The sequence below is a fragment of the Varanus komodoensis genome, unplaced genomic scaffold, assembly GCF_004798865.1.
Source record: "Varanus komodoensis strain SLA01 unplaced genomic scaffold, ASM479886v1 scaffold12, whole genome shotgun sequence".
NCBI classification, from domain to species: domain Eukaryota; kingdom Metazoa; phylum Chordata; class Lepidosauria; order Squamata; family Varanidae; genus Varanus; species Varanus komodoensis.
This window is the reverse complement of record NW_025335349.1, coordinates 26,982,563-27,002,656: the sequence shown is the minus strand read 5'-3', so window position 1 is coordinate 27,002,656 and position 20,094 is coordinate 26,982,563. Positions and strand designations below refer to the sequence as shown.

General features: G+C 44.4%; 1 protein-coding gene across 4 annotated transcripts in view; it reads right to left on the bottom strand.

Annotated features, from left to right (window-relative positions):
• DIP2B (disco interacting protein 2 homolog B) overlaps positions 1-20,094 on the bottom strand; it is a 188,873-nt gene that overhangs the window by 10,357 nt on the left and 158,422 nt on the right. For all 4 annotated transcript variants that reach the window (XM_044422033.1, XM_044422029.1, XM_044422030.1 and 1 more), the window contains 14 exons: positions 17,314-17,453; positions 15,683-15,819; positions 14,228-14,308; positions 13,108-13,235; positions 11,450-11,564; positions 10,065-10,266; positions 9,052-9,161; positions 7,909-7,989; positions 5,416-5,539; positions 4,370-4,491; positions 2,760-2,871; positions 2,085-2,194; positions 1,617-1,747; positions 333-501 (listed from right to left, as the gene is read on the bottom strand). In XM_044422033.1, coding sequence (XP_044277968.1) covers positions 333-501; positions 1,617-1,747; positions 2,085-2,194; positions 2,760-2,871; positions 4,370-4,491; positions 5,416-5,539; positions 7,909-7,989; positions 9,052-9,161; positions 10,065-10,266; positions 11,450-11,564; positions 13,108-13,235; positions 14,228-14,308; positions 15,683-15,819; positions 17,314-17,453 — 1,762 coding nt within the window. The remainder of the gene's footprint in view (positions 1-332; positions 502-1,616; positions 1,748-2,084; positions 2,195-2,759; positions 2,872-4,369; positions 4,492-5,415; positions 5,540-7,908; positions 7,990-9,051; positions 9,162-10,064; positions 10,267-11,449; positions 11,565-13,107; positions 13,236-14,227; positions 14,309-15,682; positions 15,820-17,313; positions 17,454-20,094) is intronic.

Here is a 20,094-nt window from a genome sequence, read left to right as displayed (position 1 = left end):
CTCAAGAAAGCAATTATCAAACAGAGTGAAGTGAATGTTAAAGTAGTGGCTGTTTCCAGAGATTCAGATGAAACTGAAGCAACACTGAAGAGTATGGATGAGTAGCCCAGCTCTCATAAAGTCCCTTTATTCACTTCATGGGGCTTATGCAGCACAATTTCTCAATTGTGCCCTATGTTTCCAAAGTGGATTGTGAAAGTATTCTATTTAAGTCAACTGAACTTTAAAAAAAGAAATAAAATTCAGTTCGAATAGTCTGAAAACCAAAACATTTGTTTTAAAAAAATATTTTTAAACAATCACGCCTGCCCCCATAACCCCATACTTCTTACCTTTAGTACATCAACCTGGTTCCCAAGCCCCTTTGTACACATGTCCATGACCGAATAGGAACAGAAAGTGTCTCGTATTTTATACTGGCTTACAGTGGACAGCCATAGGAAAAGGTTGGATTCCAACTCCATAGGAGGAATTAAAATAGACTGGTGACCAGAATATACACTGTCAAGAGATCACAGGTAAGACATGATATCAGTTCTTGGCACTGGATGCATTTTATTAACTTCATGCAGCTTAGAATGTCTAACAGGCCTCTTCTTCACCGTCCTTCCTGCACAGCACCCCATTGCAGCCCCTGCCCAGTCTCTGGCAGTGCAGGCATCCGAACTCAAGCAAATGGTGGGCATACTGGTGATCCAGGCAACATATAACCATGTGGCTGCATCACAGCTGCAGACCCGGTCCCATCTGTAGCTGGTGTAAGTAGTGACCACTGTCAGGGCATTCATTTATGAGAGACACTTCACCACAGGGCTGCTAAGAGCCCTTTGAGGATGCCCTGCCTGGCCTCGGTATTGCCCATGCAGGTGGGTTGGGGAAACTCAGCTACTTGCAGTGCTGCAAAGGACTGCACCCTTTATAGACACATTTTCTTATCACACGCAGGTCCCAGCCTTGGACTAGGCAGCTAGATCTAAAATTAATTGAAACCACTGGAGGACTAGAGGTACATTCAATTATTTGTTCCAGTTTATAGCAGCAACAGCAGCACTGCAACAAATGTCTTCCTGTGGATGTACATGAGGAGAAAGCATGGACTGCTTTGTCTGTGAAGAGCATATATAGGTGGGCGACTGTAGGAGGCCCAGACCCTCCCACCCCTGAAAAAAATTAAAACAAATCGTCATTAGTTTGCTGCCAAAATTCATCAGCAAGCAGCTGCACAGCACTACAAAGATTAAATTTAACTACATTTGATCCATGCAGTGCTACGGGTGCTGTTTTGTTCCTCTAAAAAATCTGCTTCTGCCAAATTCACATACAGCACATACAGACTCTAGGCTGCATGTTTTGTAGCTCACTGCAGTGATTCACTATAAGCAAAAGCCTCTGATGATAGCCATCTTGCCAATGAGATTGGCATGCTCTGTGGGAGACAAGTGTTTGGAACTTAGGCTCATGTGAACTGGATTCACTTCATGTGAAGAGAAAGGTCCTAATACCTGATGTGACAATCAAGCCCTTCAACAGATCGAGACCGCTGTTCTGGTTCACCCCAGCAAGGGATCTATCTTTTGCAAGCATACCAGAGAGCCTAAGTGCATCTTGTTTCCTACCTGCAAAGGCACCAAAGTGCAAAGCCGAGCCCACAGTAGGGATCCAGACAGATGGCAATCTGCCTTGAGGAGTACAGTTCACACTGGAGCTTTATGGCTCTGCACAGGGCACTGACTGCTGCATGGGACATCTGCAGTGATGGGGAGGGAAAGAGAGTGGGGGTGTGGGAGAGAGAGAGCACTGAATTCTAGTAGCACAACAGCAAGAACGTGATATACACAACCTTATCTACATGCAGGTCAACAAGAAGCCATAATACAACCCATGGATCCCATCTTCTGAGCCTACAGCCCCGAGAACAGATGTCTCGCATGCACTGCACAGCTGCCAACGTGTGGTTTTACTCATCCAGTGATTATTTACTCAGGCTAGAAAAAATCTGCCCTGTTTACATTCAAAACATACCTTTGCAGCCCAGCCTAGCAAAGAGGCACTTCAGCACATTGACTACTGAAGCACTACTGTACCTTCACTCCTGTAAGCATCCCTGTGGTAGAAACGCTAAAATCCAGGTAGGCCAACATTTCTGGAGTTGGTGGTTTGTAGACCTGAGGTAGCCGCTTCCTGGGCAAGTCATCTGAAATGAGTAAAAGGGAAAGTGATTAAAATCAGTGAGATTCTCTGGGAAATGAAACAAGCAGGAGGTTCTGGAATGTAATAGAGCCACCTTCTGCAATACAGGGATAAAGTGCACTGCCTCCTTCCGGATAAATACAACTGGCTGCCCACTATGTCTTTTCCTAAATCAGCCTTTCTGAGAAAAGGGGGAAAGAAAGCCCACATATGTACAGAGAACCAATCTGCTTGACTCACATTATCCTGGATTGGCCCCCGAGGGGCACCTACATTGCAGTCACGACACTGAAGAAATATGAAGACTCTGAGGCTGATCTGGTATCATTACCTGAGCTAATCATTGTAAATATGCAGAAGGTCATGCAACCCTTTGTAAGAAAAGCTTCTTGGGTACAGCCAAGCGTCTGATTTTTCCCATTGACCTAGAAACTTGCTAGCATGTTATGCAGACAAGGGGATTATTTGGAAGGCTTAGTCAGAAACTAAGTAGGAACTTCAAATGGCTTTGGTCCAGAGGGGTCTGAAGATGCTTGGAGTGAATGAGATGGACCAGAGGGCTTTATTACCTGTGTCAATGATGGTTGGCCAGGTTTTCACATCAACAGCAGTTGCAGCCTCCCTGGATCTCAGTAACCTCATCAAGGTCTGACTGGTGAGAATACAGGCAGCTTTGCTGACCTAAAATACATCCAACAAGTAACTTCTGTTAGGAAGTGAAGAAGTGAAAAAAAACATCAGCCCATACAAGATTTAGAGCTTAAGAACTAAGGCATTTGGTTAAATTAAGTCATTCAATAGTCACTCCAGGGAAGCAACAGAGCCAAGCATTTATGTAGGGTGGTATCCAGCGTTGGTCTGTCTTAAGTTCTATTCATATAGACTGGGTCTACTTTAAGTAGGACTAACATTCAATACAACCCATAATGCTTTCTGATTGATCAAAGTAATTCACATGCAATACTACAGTATTCCTTAGCACAGCATTGCCCTATTAGCCTAGTATTAACCCCAAACTGCAGGCAGGGGTTGCTAAAGCTGAGCAGCAGCACCTTCCCTAATTGCCACCCATTGAGTTCATGAAGTGACACTTTTCCTAGATTAAAACTACACAGTGATTAAAATGCAATTACAATGTAACACAGAAAAGGACATACAAACCAAAAGACCCATTCACAGGCCTTAGTCTGGGCATGCTGGTGGAAAGAGAGCAGAAGAGGAGTGAACCAGGCCCTCCTTGAGAGGGCGCTCCACAGCCAGCATGCAAGTGGGCCACTGAAAAGGCCCTCCCAGCTCAGTGCCAAATGTGAGTGCCTCTAAACGCCAATGGGCTGCCAGAAGATCTTAATAAGCAGACCAGCTCGCCAGGAACGGTGTGGTCTTTTGGGTAGCCTGGTTCTGAGTCACACAAGGCTTCATAGGTCATCACCAGCACTCAGACTTCAGCCTGGAAATTGACTGAGTGCCAGTAAAGCAGCTGTAAAAAGGGGCCTGCATGCACTTGTAACTGGCCCAGCTCAACAATCTGGCTACACTATTATGGAACAGCAGAAGTTTCTGAAAGGTTCTTGAAGGCAGCCCGACAGAGAGCACTATACTGCAGTCCAAACAGCGTGTAACTAAGGCATGCGTGACTATGGTCAGATCGGTCACCTTCAGGAACAGGCGTAGGTGGAGGACCTGCCTCAGCTGTGGAAAAGCACTCCTGGCCACTGCCAAGACTGGGGTGTCCAGGTTCGGTGCTGAGCCAGGAGTAAACCAGCCTGATGTTTCAGGGGCACCGTTGACTTCTAATCCCTATTCCCTGATCTGCCTTTCGCCTGGCCACAAGCACTTTGTCTTGTCTGGATTAAGCCTGTATCCTTTCCCTTATCCATTCCCTTACCAGTATCAGACTCTGCGTGACAACCAGAGAGAACATCAGGTGTCTTCAGCATACTGTTGGCAGCAAACCTCAAAGCCCCAGACACTCCCCGAGCAGTCGCATGACCCTCCTTTGCTTTTCTTCCATACATGTCTGAGTAAATATTTCGAATTCATATGAAAATCTAACAGTTTGGTTTCAATCTTCAGTTGAGAGGAATTTGGACCTTTTACTACCACTTCTTGTAAGGAAGGCAATTGTATAACCACAGTAGTATTTCTGTCATAATCGGATGAGCTGCTCTCTGCTACTCACGTCTACAATCATCCGCACGGTGGGCAAAGTAGCAGTGAGGTTCTGGGCGTGTGGCGGCCGGACGGTTACTGGGATGCAGCCAGCATACAGGCAGCCGTAAAACGCTGCAATGAGCTCGATACCTGCAGTGAAACACACACATCACTCAGCATCCCGACATCCCTCTTTTTTGCTGGGAGCACTTCAAAAAACCACAGTCCTTGAGGGCAAAGTGTTTATCTGCCGCCCAACCTAGAAATGCAAGTGAAACTGGAGGATGGGGTGGGGGCAGAGAAGGAAAGAAGGGAAAATTAAGAGAAGGCAAAGAAGCCACGATGAAAACTGTCACTGTAGAAAAGCCAGAAGTGAGACAAGAGTGATTCAAAGCAGAGTCTGCAACAACAAAACTCAGGTGTAGACTGCTCAAGTGAATGACAACTCAGTGAGCAACCAGCCAGGTATGGGGGAAGGAGAACCAGGTGCAGAAGACCAAGACAGTGATTTTGTTTGTCACAGTGAAAGGCAATTTTAAGTCACACCAAGGATAAAGCTCTTCCCAGATTCCCCCCTTCCTCTGGACTAGCCAAGCAAAGCTAGTTTAGCAGAGCCAAATTCAAGAGAACCCAGAAGGAACAACGTTTAGATGCCCATAGTCCAAATTACCACAGAACTTCCCAAATGTAGAGAAATAAATCTCCCTGGGCGAAGAAGACAATCCTACATGATTAATATTGCACTGTATTGTAACCACCTATCTACTTTTAGGATCCAAGTTAGAAGGTTTCATTTACAAAGTAAGGCATGGGAAGGAAGAGGTTTGTCTTGAGGTAAGGAAGGTTCCATTTGACCTGAGTGGAAAAGCAAATAAACAAACACCTTCAGCTTGGCTTCCTGTTTCAGCTGATAATATAATGCTCCCTGGGTCTGAATCGGTCAAGCCACCTCAGTTCTGCATACCACAATGCACTTCCCACAGTCCAGGAAATAAATAAGGCTGCCAGTTGAGGGAGGGCTGCATGCACTGAATTCCTGGAGAACTTCTCCCAACGATGCGAGACGTGTCTTACCAGGAGGATAGAGCAGCACCACATTATCCCCAGCATTGAGGTGTCCCTTTTCATACAGAATCGATGCGATTCGCTCAGCTCGCTTGTGCAGCTGCAGGCAGGTGGCTGTACATACTGGGGCCCCCTTGCAGAGACAGAAAGAAACATTCTCTGAAGTCTAGATAAGTACATGCAGCCTGAAGAGAGCGCTTTTGGAAGCCTCTAGCATGCACTGACAGTTCTCTGCAGCGCTGCTCACCTGCTCTTCCAAGTCACTCCAACTGCAGTGGGCCAAGAGTATCTTTGGGGAACGTTTTCGCAGTTCCATGACCGAGCAGATGGGACAGATTAGGACCAAATTATCCAAGGTGCTGAAATGGGTAGTCTGGGATCAAAGTCTCCAGTGTGATGCCTGTGGACCCCTTCTCTTGGCACCCACCAGGCTCTCTGTCATTCCTTTGATTCAAGATGTGATTCATTTAAAGCATTTTTACCCTGTCCTTTACTGGTACTTGGATTGTTTGTTTTTTAAACCTAGGAGGTTGCCATGCTCCAAAGCAAAGTGTTCCCTTTGAATACCACCTTCATTTGGTTGGTTTTGTTGGTTTTGTTTGGTTTTGTTTGGACCTCAGCCTCTACCTCTGTCTTGAACTTCGATCCTAAGGCAAGTTACTTTGCTTTTAGACTCACCAGTTTGCCTCAAGAGAAATGAAACCCATTTGGTTTTTTTGGGTGAGCATCATGGCAGCCATATGATGAATGAGGAAGCCCTTCATGGCAGCCATTTTGTGCAAGGGGCTGTATCATCCACCATCCCCAATGTGCCTTCCTATCAGAAAAAGTTGGGGACTTTTGCAGGGCTTAAACTGTCAGTTCAGGTCTCTACCCAACCAATGAAGCACCTAATCATTGAAAGGTCTCAGCTCTGTCTGGTCATTTTAAAAACAGAAATAATAATGACCTACCATGCATGCTTACTGTGAGTGCAAATAAGGATTGTTAGGTCCCTGTGAGTTTAAAGAATTAATATTTATACAAAGGATTACATTTGGGCACAACAGTCAAGACACTTATCTTGGTTGGGGAAACAGCTGAAAAAACATCCATCACTACAATAACCTCTGCAATAATGTCCGCAAGTTGCTACAGAGATGTCTTTTCCCCTCCTAACACAATTGAATTGTTTTGCCATGAGAAGACTTGGATTAGATGATTAAAAGTGTCAATACTTTGTCACTTCGCTGAAAATTCTCTTCAATATTAAGCTACTGAATTCCTATGCTTATGTTAATATACAGAAAAGGGCTGGTGAACTTGTTTGAAAAGCCCTAGGCAATAATTAGAGATGAATGGAGTTGAAGTCCAACCATTTCTGGAGGGTCACAGAGATGGACAGGGTCCACACAACACCCTAAGCTACAGCGGCCTCAAACCCACAGTGGTTTACTGTGTTGTCCAAACCCGTCAGCACTTCCATGGGGTGGCTTCTTTGTGCCTACAAAGACACTCTAGCAAACCATGGCTTGATGAAACCAGCCATGGCTTCCTTTGTCATTTGAAATCAGATGATACTGCAAACCCAGGTGAAGCCAAAGGCCCTGCAGAGACACTTGAGCACAGCAACAGAAAGGCTTGCCACTCTGGCCAAGTGGCTTGGGGTGTGCGAGCCCACTTGTACAGCGTTGGCAGTGGTGCCAGCTCTTGACGAGGCCCAGCAAAATGCATCTGCTCAGGAGCAGCCTAAGCACAATGCAGCGTTTCCCTACTCCCCACAAGGTCACCCACGGAAACACTCTGGCTGGTGAGGTTCTTGCCAGCCACAGTGAGAGTGGGTGCACCTGCTTTGGTGCATCACAGACGCTGGCACACCATCTTCCCGAGGTCCTTGCCAGCTAGAGTGAAGAGGCACTCCTGCAGAGAGCAGGGAGGAAGCAGGAAGATGGTTCTGGAGCCACGATGTGCCCAATCATCTGTCAGGCATTTCGTGAGTCCCTGGACAAACAAACCACACTGCATAGCTTGTGACTTGCTGTCTCCTGTGAATGTGCCCATTGTGTAATACACAGCCTTGCAATCAGCAAGAACTTATACCATCAGTAAAGATGCTGTGTTAGGTCATCTCCTGGCATGGTCATCTCCATGCCCAGGAAGGCAACTTCTGTGTTCTTATTGGTCCACCTACTAATTCAGAGTCCATCAGTAGACAAAGCTTCCTTGACACAGATACAAGTAGAGGCTTAATCAGATCTTCCATGAGCCTCTGCTGTACTTCCATCTTTTCTAACTTGCTGAAAGGTGTCCCACACTTTGTACTTTCTCAGCTTTTTCTATGATGTTAACAGCCTTCTTTGGCTGGACCAACCTCATAAACCAAGGGAATGCAATGTTCATGCAGCCCCTAAGCCTGGATGCCTCCAAAATGTGGAAGAAACAAGTTCCAATTGTATTCCCTTTCTATGGGGAGCACAAGTCACACAAACACATACTTGGAAGGTTGTAAGACCCTGTCTGTACCTTGGCATTGAGCAGGAGGAAAAGCATATGTTCGGGAGTTGCTTGTGCTCTCCACTGGAGTACCTCAGACAAGAACTGGTGCTGCAAAGAGAAGAAGCGGTGAATCGTAGAGACAACCTCAACATGGTGCAGGGCTGGTGCAGAAAGGAAGGAGGGCTCCAAGAGATCACCTCAGAATTTTTCTTTGAGACATGGGCGAAAAGCACAGCAAAGAAACCACAGGTGGAAAGGGTGAGAGCCCAGATGGGTCACAGAAGGAAAGGCTATGGGCCCAGGCTTGGTTAAACTAGCAGAGACCCACATTTATCAGCAGCCTAACAAGTAGACGTGTCCAGCGGAAACAGAACTAGTAGGAAGCCTGACCCAGGTAGCTCATGGCTATCCCTTTTTCACCGACTGTCCAGTACAGTAGAAATGGCAAACAGCGTGGGAATGGGCTTTGGAGCAGAAACCAGTGCCAGTGGTCTTAGTGCTGTGCTGAAGAGGATGGAAACCTCTCGCACACATACCTGAAGGACAGCGCATGCTCTATTGGGGGTAATCATCATCCCTGCTTGGATTCCTTAGGTCACTAGCCAGAGACCTAAGCAGAACAGCAGCTGGCCCAGGTGAATAGCAAAATGGCACACAGCACTGCTGACTGCCTTAAGGTTTAAGGATCAGGAGAAAACCATGTATAAGCAGCACCATGATGCTGTTCGCAGCCCAGCAATCAAGCCTGGAAGCATCACCGATCCTCTATTACAGCTGTGGGCAACCTCTGGCCCTAAAATACCACTTAATACCACTTTCTGTAAGCCGTCTTGAGATGTTTAGTGAAAGACGGGATAGAAATGTTTTATTAAATTAAATTGTTAAATTCATTTCAAAAGCCCTCAAGAAGTATTCAGACCTCGGGCAAGAGTAGTCTGTTCCTATGGTAGCAGCTTGATGAGCAGGGAGGAAGGAGAGGAGGCAGGCTCTGCCCCACCCAGCACCAGCATTCAGCCCTCCGCTGTTCGCGCTTGGAAAAAAATGCAGCTTTCAAAAGGAAAAAGGTTCTTGGCTGGCTCTGTTAGACAGGACCAGGAAAGCAGCTATGCACAGCCTCACTGGGATTCCAGTGCAGTTTGCTCAGCTGGCTATTTTCCCACAAACACGCACCTTTCTCACCAAGTCGTTCTCCTCTATCTGTCCGAGATCCCGCCCAGAGGCCTGTGCGATGCGCTTCCCTGCAACCAGGTTTCCCACCATCACAGAGGCAGGGCCAACACCTGTTGGCAGATACCAAGGCTTGGTCAAGGTAAGTTGTTTGCGAGCAGTCACTTCAGAGGAAGGGATCTGGACTGGGCACTACAGTTCTGAGAAGGGTGAGGCACTTTATTTATTATTATTTATTTATTTGATCTATATGCTGCCCGATTAGCCATAAGGCTCTCTTACAAAGATTAAAACAATAAGGCATGAGGCCAAGTCTTACCATAAGCATTCCAGCAGGGGGCAACGCTAAGAAGCAGGAAAGACTGGAGAGAGGAGGGCAGGCAGTTGGCTAGGAACTCATCTCAGAGACAAGGACTGGTGGCTAAATAAAGACCTTTCACATATTTCTTCTGAGCAAGAGTTAGAAAACACAACACCGTAAGAGATATTTGGGATAAAGACATGGGGAAAACAGGCCAAAATACTTTTTTGGGAAGGGTGAGCGTTGGCAGGCAGCATTGAGCAGGTGACTCCATACAGCAAGCAAATGACAAGAGAAGCCAGCTGTTTCATTTATTTATTTTAGAAGGCAGTGCCAGATTTACTAGACTTTAAAGTGCTCACTCATAAATAAAGGGCAGCCAAATAGCAGTGGCCATGCATTAAGCAGTTTTTAAACTACTGCATGGAAGAAAGTTTTACATTTTTGAGTGTGTTGATTATATGGATTTTTTATCTTGGTTACATTGTTTCTCACTTTCTACTCTAAATAAGGTTCTGTGAGGAAATGGTTGGGGAAGAAATGATAAGGCCATATCTGACAAACAATTTCAGTGGAGGAATTTCCATTAAGCTTTTGGCAGACATGGGGCACAATCCTATGCATGTTCAGATGAAGACAAAAAAGCAAAAAAAGCTCCCATTGTGCCTTAATGGGGCTATTCTGTTAAATTATTCTCTTTTAATGCAAAGGTTACCTGGTTGTTTTTGCCTGGGTTTTGGCAGATTGGTTACACATGTGTGTGGGCACATGAGGATGTTACATGGGTGCAGTGACCCTTCTAGGAAGTGTTGTTTGGTCTGAGATATATGGATCCCTCCCAGAGGAGTTTTTGGCAAAGTATTGGCTGGAACAAGAGCAAGGCAATATACTCCCACTTGATGAATGCTGTCGATCGCCTAAGAACAAGAAAACAGAGGATGGCTTTTCAGCACACAGTGTAATTATGAACAGTTATTGATACTTCATAATCTGGATAGTTCTAGAAGGGAGATGAGGCAAGTCATCCAAGTGCAGAAAGCCAAGCTGCCAATGTATCACAAGCTGTGTGGTCACCAATATCTTGCATGGAACTTAATGGCCAAAGAAAGAATGAGCACACAGCAGGCCAGGAGCCAGCAAAGTTGTATCCACACAGGAAGCTTTTTGTGCTTCCAGTTCATGGCATGGTGAAAGCACAGGAAGCAGCAATTCAAGGAAGAGAGTTATATGATGATGGAGAGGAGAAGGAAAAAGAAGAGACAAGCCTGCAGGGCTGCTTTCCCTTGGTAGATGGGAGAGATGGAGAAAGAACAGCAGCCTGTCCATATGATATCCAGATCCTGGATGCACTGAAAGAAGTTCCTCATTTCACACACTCATTCTAAATGTTCCCATCAAATGCAGCACATTTTAAAATTGACCCTGGAAGGAACTGGAGGTACAACTGTTCTTCAAATAACATTGAGAGAAACAAAATGAATGCAGATTTCTTTTGCAGTGCTCCTTGTATGTAGAACTAAGCACATAGTGGTTTTATATTTTAAAAAAATAATTACCACCACAAAAGGGCGAAGACTGTCATCCTATATACACTGATATGGGAATAAGCTCTGTTGAACAGTGACCTCTGAGAATATACATATATTTTGCTTTGGAAAAATGTAGCTGGCTGAACAATTAGTGACTTAAGAGCTTGCTTTGGTTAACTGACCCTACAAATTTTAATCACATGAAGGGAAATGTCTGCCCACCAGTGACTTTTTGAAAAACTTTGTAAGATACACCAATATTAATTGTAATAAAATTACAATTTTTGATTTTGCATGTAACAGGTGAGCCTTATGTAAGCTCTCATCAATGTGTATATCCAAAAGCATGTGGTATAATGCTTTCTAGGCAGTGCTGAAATTGTTCTAGGCCTGATAACCGGAGAAGGGGCTGATTTCTGCAAATATACACCCTCTGAATCACTGTCCAGATGACAGAGCAGCCTTCAATAAAGCTTCAAAATCCCCAGTGCATCTGACACTGACTGGTTCCATTTCTAAAGGGCTGCCAACCCATCAGAAGAGGAAGTTAAGTTCCTTAGCCTGTTCCAACCTGTAGCACACGACTCATCCATTGGAAACTGTCCTCTTCAGAGGCATCTGGCCGCTGCTCAGCTACCACCACAATCCTCTCATCGTAAAACACAGTCACAGAAAACACTGCAATCCTAAAAGGTACAAGAAACATACTGTATAGTGTGCATCTTTCCCCAATGCAACTATGCCCATAAATTAGTAGTGGGGAACTGTCAGCTCCCCAGGTGTTGTTGGAGTACAAGCTCAATCATCTCTGATCAGTGGCCATTCTGGCATGGGTTGATGAGAACAGTAGTTCAAAAACATCTGGAAAGCCAGAGGTTTTCCAACTCTGGCATAAACATGTCAGAATCCATGTAAGCTGAAAAAGGTTGGCACCTATTACCAGGCTTTTTAAGGTAACCACTAATCTCATAATCTAGAGTTGCTCTTCTCACAAACCTTACAGCTCTCCCTTCAGTACTCCCCTTACTATGGATCAGTGGCCCAAATGTGGAACATTGGCAAAATCTATGTCAGGAATTGTTCTGGCTTGTGATTTTAACACTGGTTGCCATGGACCACTGGGGAAGATTGCAATTAAACAAAATTCAAGCTGATTTAGGACATCCCAATGGCTGATGCAATTTTTATGTGCTGGAAAAATTAATGCCAAAAATCATCCTTTTGGGGGAAGATGAGAACTATACCTCTTTGGTATGAACAGTGAATCTGAAGAAAGATCTTGTGCTGTGGCTGCCCACAGAACTTAAACACAAGATCAGATGAGTAGGACAAAGGTGCAGAAGTAGGGCTTAAGAAAAATGTATTTCATTTTACCCAGTCCTCAGTACAAGTTACAAGAGGGGTGGTCCAGGAGACACTGAGAAGAAAATGTGGGCTTTTCAGGTAGGGAGGAGGACTGCTTTATATGTGACAGTTTTAGATGTACCCTGAAGTGTGACTGAGACAGGCCTAAGTTTTGAAAATGCGTGCAATAAAAGCATCTTCAGGGTGCCAGGATGTGTTGTGGTTCACTGCTGAGTGAACAGTCTGTGACTAAGTTAGTTTTGCATCCAATGTAAGGTACCCAATGATCTTTAGAGTAGGAGATGGAACTGGACTCTAAGAGTAGGAGGCTAATCCAGGCAGCAAAATGGCCCAAGGGAAGACAAAAGGAACAAACAGCAAATGTCTCCAGGACTTTTATCATATTTTCCCTCATGAGCAACTTAGCTTACAAAATAAAAATCCATGCTACTTTGAAAGGGAAAGGGAAATTTCACAGAAAGAAGGTTCTGTATTTCTCATGCTTTCCAAACAATAAATATTTAAAGCTCTGCTTGAGAAATGGTAGCTGTCCTTCATGGAAGGAATATTTTGATTTACAATTTATAGGAGCTTGCCTCTCTACAGAGCTCTCTGCAAAATGTGCAACTTTGAGGACCTAGAGTTGGCAGGTGCTATCTCTCCTACCTTCACACTGGCTGCCACTGCCACCACTGAAAGAAGCCCCTCAGATTCCCATGAATTTGGTAAAAAGACATGTTTTTCTGTCATTTCTGATGTAACTTCAGAACATGGAAAAGATGATACTGAAAAAAACCCTAGCAACAGTAATTAAGCAGCCATGTTCCTCAAAAAGCAATCAGAAGGTTTATGCAATCAAACTCTTTTCTGGAGATGAAGACTAACCTTCCTCTATAAACTGTTTTTATAGATTCAACTGCCAGTCCTGTGGCCACGATGTCGTCAGCATTATGTCTGCGTCCACTAACGATAAGCATCCCATCTATTTTTCCAACAACAAATACCAGGCTACCCTGAAAGGCAAAAATGGACAGCAACAAACAAAATCATCCTCCCCATTGCATAAAATTATATGCTTCTCCATTACTTTAGTGAATGCTTTTCCTTTCTTTAAATGGTCACACTAGGCATGCACTCCTTCAAAAAGGCCAGCTAAGAAAATTCTGAACACTTAAATCAGACTATTTACATGATATACAGATAATGGAATCAAACACCTTGTAAAGTATTTTAATACGGAGTTCTTTTTAAGAGGACTACTTCAAGTGAGCAAATCAGAACAGAAGGTTCTGAATTATCCAGCAAAGCTTATGTATAAATCATAGGAAATCTTAAATTAGAGTATCAAAAAGCAGTGTAACGTAAGATTCTGGATGCACCCACCATTTGACGTATACTGGAACAGGGAGGCCCTGAGCAACACTTTTCTCTGTCTGTCTCTGCCAATGTGTGGGCAGTGAAGGAATAAAGCTGCACCAGGACTCCCAGCTGTAGCCTCTGCTGACAGGCATCGGGGAATCACAGAAGCAGTTTTAAGCAGAAGCATCAGCACTGCCGCTAGAAAGTACAGTTTCACTGCTAAGCACTGGGCACAGGCAAAGGACAGGATGCCAGGAAGGAGGATTAACTGGGTCACCTCACAGTGGTGAGGATGCCGGGCTGCTGATTATCCTGGGAGCTAATTGAAAATTGCTGACTTTGTGTGTGCAGTAACTCAAGAATGCCTCCATTTTTAAAACTGAAGGGGTGGGGCAACTTTGAACCTCAAGTAGCAAACACTGAGAAACACAGATCTAAGCATTTTATCTATAGGATTAATGCTTGTCTCTTTAATAATGTGTTGCCATATGCAGCATCTCTTTCTAATAGTGAAAAAATGCAAGTGCATCACAGAGGACTTTAGAGGTTTGGGGGACTTTAAAAAATACATGTTTGCTACAAAGACTTGGTGGGGTATTTGTATAGCCCCAGTCTCATAACATGTGATGAAAGCAGCTGAACGTACAGGTCCAACAAAACCCAGCAATCCAGAGCGCACAAATGGTACATCACCCACAGGAGAGCCAGCTGAATTCACAGGAATGACCTAAAAAAAAAAAAAAAAGCAAAAAGACCATTGGTGATAGAAGGAACAATGCATTTTAATACAGAAGGATGCAGGAAGATTGCCACTGCAATACAGCAAAAGCTCTTTTTAGACACAAACAGTTCTGGGGGAAAAAAAAAAGAAAATCAATCCTTTTCACTGGAGCATATTTTACTTACATAACTCTAGCACTGACATTAATTAGAACTGAGTGCAAGCCCAGAAAACAAAAATCACTGACTTTCACTGACAGGCACAAGACAGTTTTACTAGTAGACTTAACAAGATTGGAAAGCAGGGCATGATCTGCTGCTGTGATTCTTAGGAGAAGGTTCTCTGCAGTGCAGAATCTACTGTTAGATGATGAAGTACATCCTCCACTTAGTTACCTCAAATTAGCCTGAGCAGAAAGAAACACTCATTTGCAAGACCTACATTGCAAACCAAGGTAGCAAGGGTTGTCTTGGCAGAATGAGGAACACTGTTCACAGGATGAAACAAATGCTGTGCCAGAAAGTAAAACACCATGTCCTGATCAACAGAATTCCTCCAAAACTCTACTCTGGTCCCTATACATTCACTACCAATGAATTCACCATGGAAACTAGAAATGTGCTGTTCTTAAAAAGTGATTTTTGGGATTTTCAGGATGCTGAACTATCCAGTAACTTAGCATGGCAATCAACAAATGCACAGGGGTAGGCTTGCATATGCCCCTCATGTACAGGCAAGTTTCAGATAAAAACATATAAATCAAGAAAAACAATCCATTTTTCACTCCTTTCTGTGTATAGTCCTTAACATCAACTGTAAGCATGTTCTAAATCTTGGACTTCAAACTAATTTCCTAGACATGAGTAAATTTAGCATGCCAGTAGAAAACCCCAAGTCAAACTGAGTGTTATGGTTTCCTATATGTCACAACAACAGAGTTTAGCCTTTAAGTTCATTGTGCATGCTGCACCATGCGACCATGTGGCACTAAAAGTGAGGCTTCCAGCATGCATGCATTCCCTGTTCATTTTCCAGTAAGTGCTTAATTAAGCAAGGATAGTCCAGGATGAAATCTCAGGTCAGACATGACCTCACAGGTGGCTTTAGGAATGCACTCTCCCTGTCTGCAACTTGGCAATATCTATGCACCTACCCAACAGGGTTGCTCTAAGAATTCCTAATAATCTCTGTGAAAAGGTGCTTTGAATACTGTAAAGTGCAATATGAATGGTGATGATGATGATAAAACCTTAACACAGAAAGACTCAGTTTCCTTCCCTCCCCACCATCAATGCAAAAAATCCAAACAATCCAAACCCTCTGCTAATTGGTTCAAACAGGACATAACCCATTTGAAAACTAGGAACAGCAGTGACATACCTCAAATGTGTTCTTAGTTACTCCAGTAAGCCCATAGTACATCATCCCTCCGGTTCTGGAGCTAACACAGATTTCACCAATCTCATCTGTCTTACAGAGCTGAGGAGGACCATCTGGTTTCACTATGCACATCATTCCTAGAAAGAATCACACGCCATTAGGAAAGCCTCCACCCCATGTGGGATTAATTCATTGGCTAACGATGCAGAGCACAGCTGTGGCAGATTGGTTCAGTAGCCACAAAGTTGTGGGTAGGTCAACACAGCCCACAGCCAGAATCCAACTGGGTGCCAGAATCTAACAGACCCTCCAGTGAGTCAGAGGGCGCTTGGACCAAAGACTTCATCAATATTTTGATGGCTTCATGTGTTTTTCCTCCACAATGCAGCCTGACATCTGTCAGAACAATGGGGCCTAGCCTACTTTGTAAAAGCAAGCAATGCCCACAGGTGCCCATTTTGTGTCCTCCTCCAAGGCCAAGGGGGCAGAGAAAACGCCTGTCTGTGGGAGGTTATTTGCTTGTATGGCAGGCACACTGGTAGAAGAGGGCCTGTAATGCTGTACACACTCAGGCAATGAAGTAATCATAAGAATCACAGAGTGAAGGAAAACAAATCATTAAAGCCAAACAACTGAGAGAATCACAGCAGATAAATAATAAAGGAAAAAGAAAAACCTCCTCAGCGCAGACAAATTATTCTTACTGAATGAAGAGGTGTTCCCAGCGAGGTAACCACAAAGCCAGCTGCAAGAGAGCTAAGGGAACAGGCAGGCGCAATGGGGCAGGGCTCCTGCTCTGCATCCTTCTGTTACTGATGTTTCCTGAATGGGGCTCTGCGAAGGTGCAGAGCCAGTAAGTGGGATGCAGAGACCATGATGAACAACATGTGCTTCTGGATCATAAGACGTTCAAATAAAAGCTAGCACTTCACTCACATTGCATTTTTGTTGGTTTCTAGCCAGCAGATTTACAGAAAACCACAGGATGAGGGTGGGGGACTAGAAAGAATTAAATACAAGAATGTGCCAAGGGGCAGCACAGGCACAGGCAGCAACTTTCCCCAGACAGAATTCCTTACCTTGAGGTAAATGCTGCAACAACATTAAGAAGAACTATTATCCCATTCCAAGCATATGCCATCATCAACAGATGAACAGGCCTGTTAGCCACACCTGGAGGATTCATTGTGCAGCAGCAGAGGACTGCATAGCACTGGGGCTACTGCAGAAGCAAAATGGCCTTCCTGGTGAACACCATGGCTGCTTTTCTCCCATTACATACTTATTTGAAACTTTTTAATCCAGCTCCTCAACTAAGAAGATTCCCAGGTCAGCTTACCTAAGGTTAATCAAATCAAACCACTCCCTGCACACAAGTTTACAATCCAAAAGACAGAACACAAAAGGAAATAGATAGGGAGGGTAAAGGAAAAAGGCAATCTCAAGCACCAAACTCAAGATAAACAGTAGCTCTTAGCTTTTAGCTCTTATAATGGCCACTTGGAACTCAAATAGTTCTGCAAGAGGAGGAGCCAAATGGTTCAAACACTCCAATAAACCATTAATAGAGCAATTCTGAGATGTCTCAGAGCTAGACTGTATTCTTCCCTTCCCACCACTATGATACTTACCACCTGGCATCACGTGACCAACATCCTGTACAGTAAGAGCAGAATTCTTATCTTCTGTGTTGACACGGATGACACTATAGCTCAACCCATTCATTGATAAGATAGCTCTTCCAGGCAAAGGTGCCCCTGGAACACCAGGCCTGGAAATAAAATGCAGATTCGCGTGCTTCAGCAGTTGATGGCTGAATGGACTGGAATCCCTTCATAGATTATGGGATGTTATGCAGTGGACTGAGAAGGATTTGCAACTCTGAACTATTTAACAATAGCAACTACAACTACAACAAAAAGAGCATATGGCCCCACCACTCCTGAGCTTCTATTTTGCATCTGGCTTCAGCTGGTGAACCTCAGGATTTTAGTGAAAATAAAAGAAAGTAAATTCTGAAAAGCAGAAAGTAAATTCTGAAAAAAATTCTCTTTACACACCTGCACTATGGCACAATAGAGGATACTGCCAGGTTCTTATCCATCATTTAGAGCAGAAGTGAGGGGCCCCGTTGCTGTCCAGGTATTTTATTTTATTCACTGCATTTGTATGCATAGCCATGAGGCTCTCTGGGTGGTTTACCGCACATTTTGGCCTACAACTCCCATCATCCCTCACCAGTGCAAGCAAGGGTTGACGGTAGCTTTAGGCCAAAACAGCTGGATGGTCAGAAGTCTCTCACCCGATTTAGAGGATACATTTATATATGAAGGTTTTTCCTGTCATTAAATGATAGTGCATCCACTGGAACTAGATCCAACATGCAGTGAGCCCCATCTGCACACTTAGTTACATTTCTTTGGGCATTTATCTGAAATGATCCAGAAAATTTTATCTGCAGTGTATCAAGACACATTTAGAAAACCCAGTTCTAGATTCTTAATCATTTTCTGTGCACCATCCTGGTGAATAAAGGGCAGCTTTAGACTTTAAAAATGTAGGTTTTTTCTCATTAATTATTTTAAAAACCTAGAAGCCATTTAAAGTCATGATTATGTTTGGATTCCAATGCTTTTAGAAAAAAATCCTCAAGGCAAAAAGCATACAACAGAGCCACGAGTGAATGAAATCCTTTTCCTATGAAAAGCAGGTTGCTTACCTGTAACTGATGTTCTTCGAGTGGCCATCTGTGCAGTCACACATATGGGTGCTGTGCCTGCGCAGTGCCTTTGGCCGGAAGATTGCAAGCTAACTGTTTTTGGCGGGAAAGCTCCGCTCCCCCTCCCCCATGGCCTATAAAGAGCGGAGCGTCCGCCATCTTGTTCAGTCTTTGATGACCGAACGTACGCCCCCATGTGGCAAAAAAGGAAAATTATCCCTACTGTAATGGCATCGGTACCAAGAAGAATGGAAATGGTCGGTACCGACGAAATGTCCACTCACTGACACTGAGCGGGGCCAGCGGGTGGGTTGTGTGACTGCACAGATGGCCACTCGAAGAACATCAGTTACAGGTAAGCAACCTGCTTTTCTTCGTCGTGGCCTCTGTGCATCACACATATGGGTAGATTAACAAGCTTACCATGATGGAGGAGGGGAGGTGTCCTCAACAAAGAACAGATGAAAGAACGGCTCTGCCGAAGGAGCAATCCTGTCAAGCCCAAACGTCTAAACGATAATGTCTGGCGAAAGTGCAAGGGTTCGCCCAAGTAGCAGCTCGGCATACATCATGAATCGGGAAGGCAAACGAGGCAGCAACAGCCCTAGTCAAATGGCTTCGAGGAGTCGTGGGTAAGTCAATCTTAGCCAGTTGATAAGATAAAGTGATAGTATGGACTAACCACTTAGAGAGTTTCTGTGGAGTGACTGGAGTGCCTTGATCTCTGGTAGAATATTTAACAAATAATCTATTCGAGCGCCGAACAGATTCCGTTCTAGATTTGTAGAAGGCTAAACAGCGCCAAACTTCAAGTGAGTGTAATGATCTTTCTAAAGGAGTTGACGGAGACGGAAAAAAGGCAGGTAAAATAATATCCTGTCCCATATGAAAAGGCGAGGACACCTTAGGAAGGAAAGATGAATCGAGCCATAGGACGACCTTTTCTCTGTGAAAAGTTAGGTAAGGCGGGTCAATGCGAAGAGCGCAGAGCTCACTGGCCCTCCGGGCCGAAGTAACCGCCACAAGAAATGCAGTCTTCCACAAAACAAGATGCAAATCGACTGTTGCCAATGGTTTGAAAGGAGCTCTTGTAAGTGCTTGTAAAATGAGAGAGAGACTCCAGGTAGGCATTACTGGCCTGATTGATGGATTGAGATTATAAAGACCCTTAAGAAACCGCTTAATAGTAGGCTGAGAGAAGATGGGTGATCCGTCCACCATGCCACGATGATAGGCAATTGCCACTGTATATACTTTAACTGAAGATGGTTTCAGTCCCGAGTGATGCAGTTCTAAAAGGAACTGAAGAATTTGATGTATCGATGACGTAAATGGAGAGAACGAACGAGACTCAGCAAAGGTGGAAAATCACCTCCATTTGACCGCATACGACTTCCGCGTAGAAGGCTTTAAAGCAGAATCAAGGATGTGTTGAATATCAGGATGAAAGGTTGTCGGATTCGATGGAGTAATCCTCGGATCCAACGGTGCTGGAGGAGCAAAAGAGGAAGCAACGCTGACTCCAACGGATTCGAAGGTTCTGAGCGCAGCAGATTCGAAGGTTCTGAGCGCAGCGGATTCGAAGGCAGGATTCGAATCATTTAAAGTTGCCGTCGGTACAGATGGAGCAAAGTTAGCTATCGGATTCACCACGCTGTTAGTTTCAACGATAGTATATCTGGATGGCGAAATG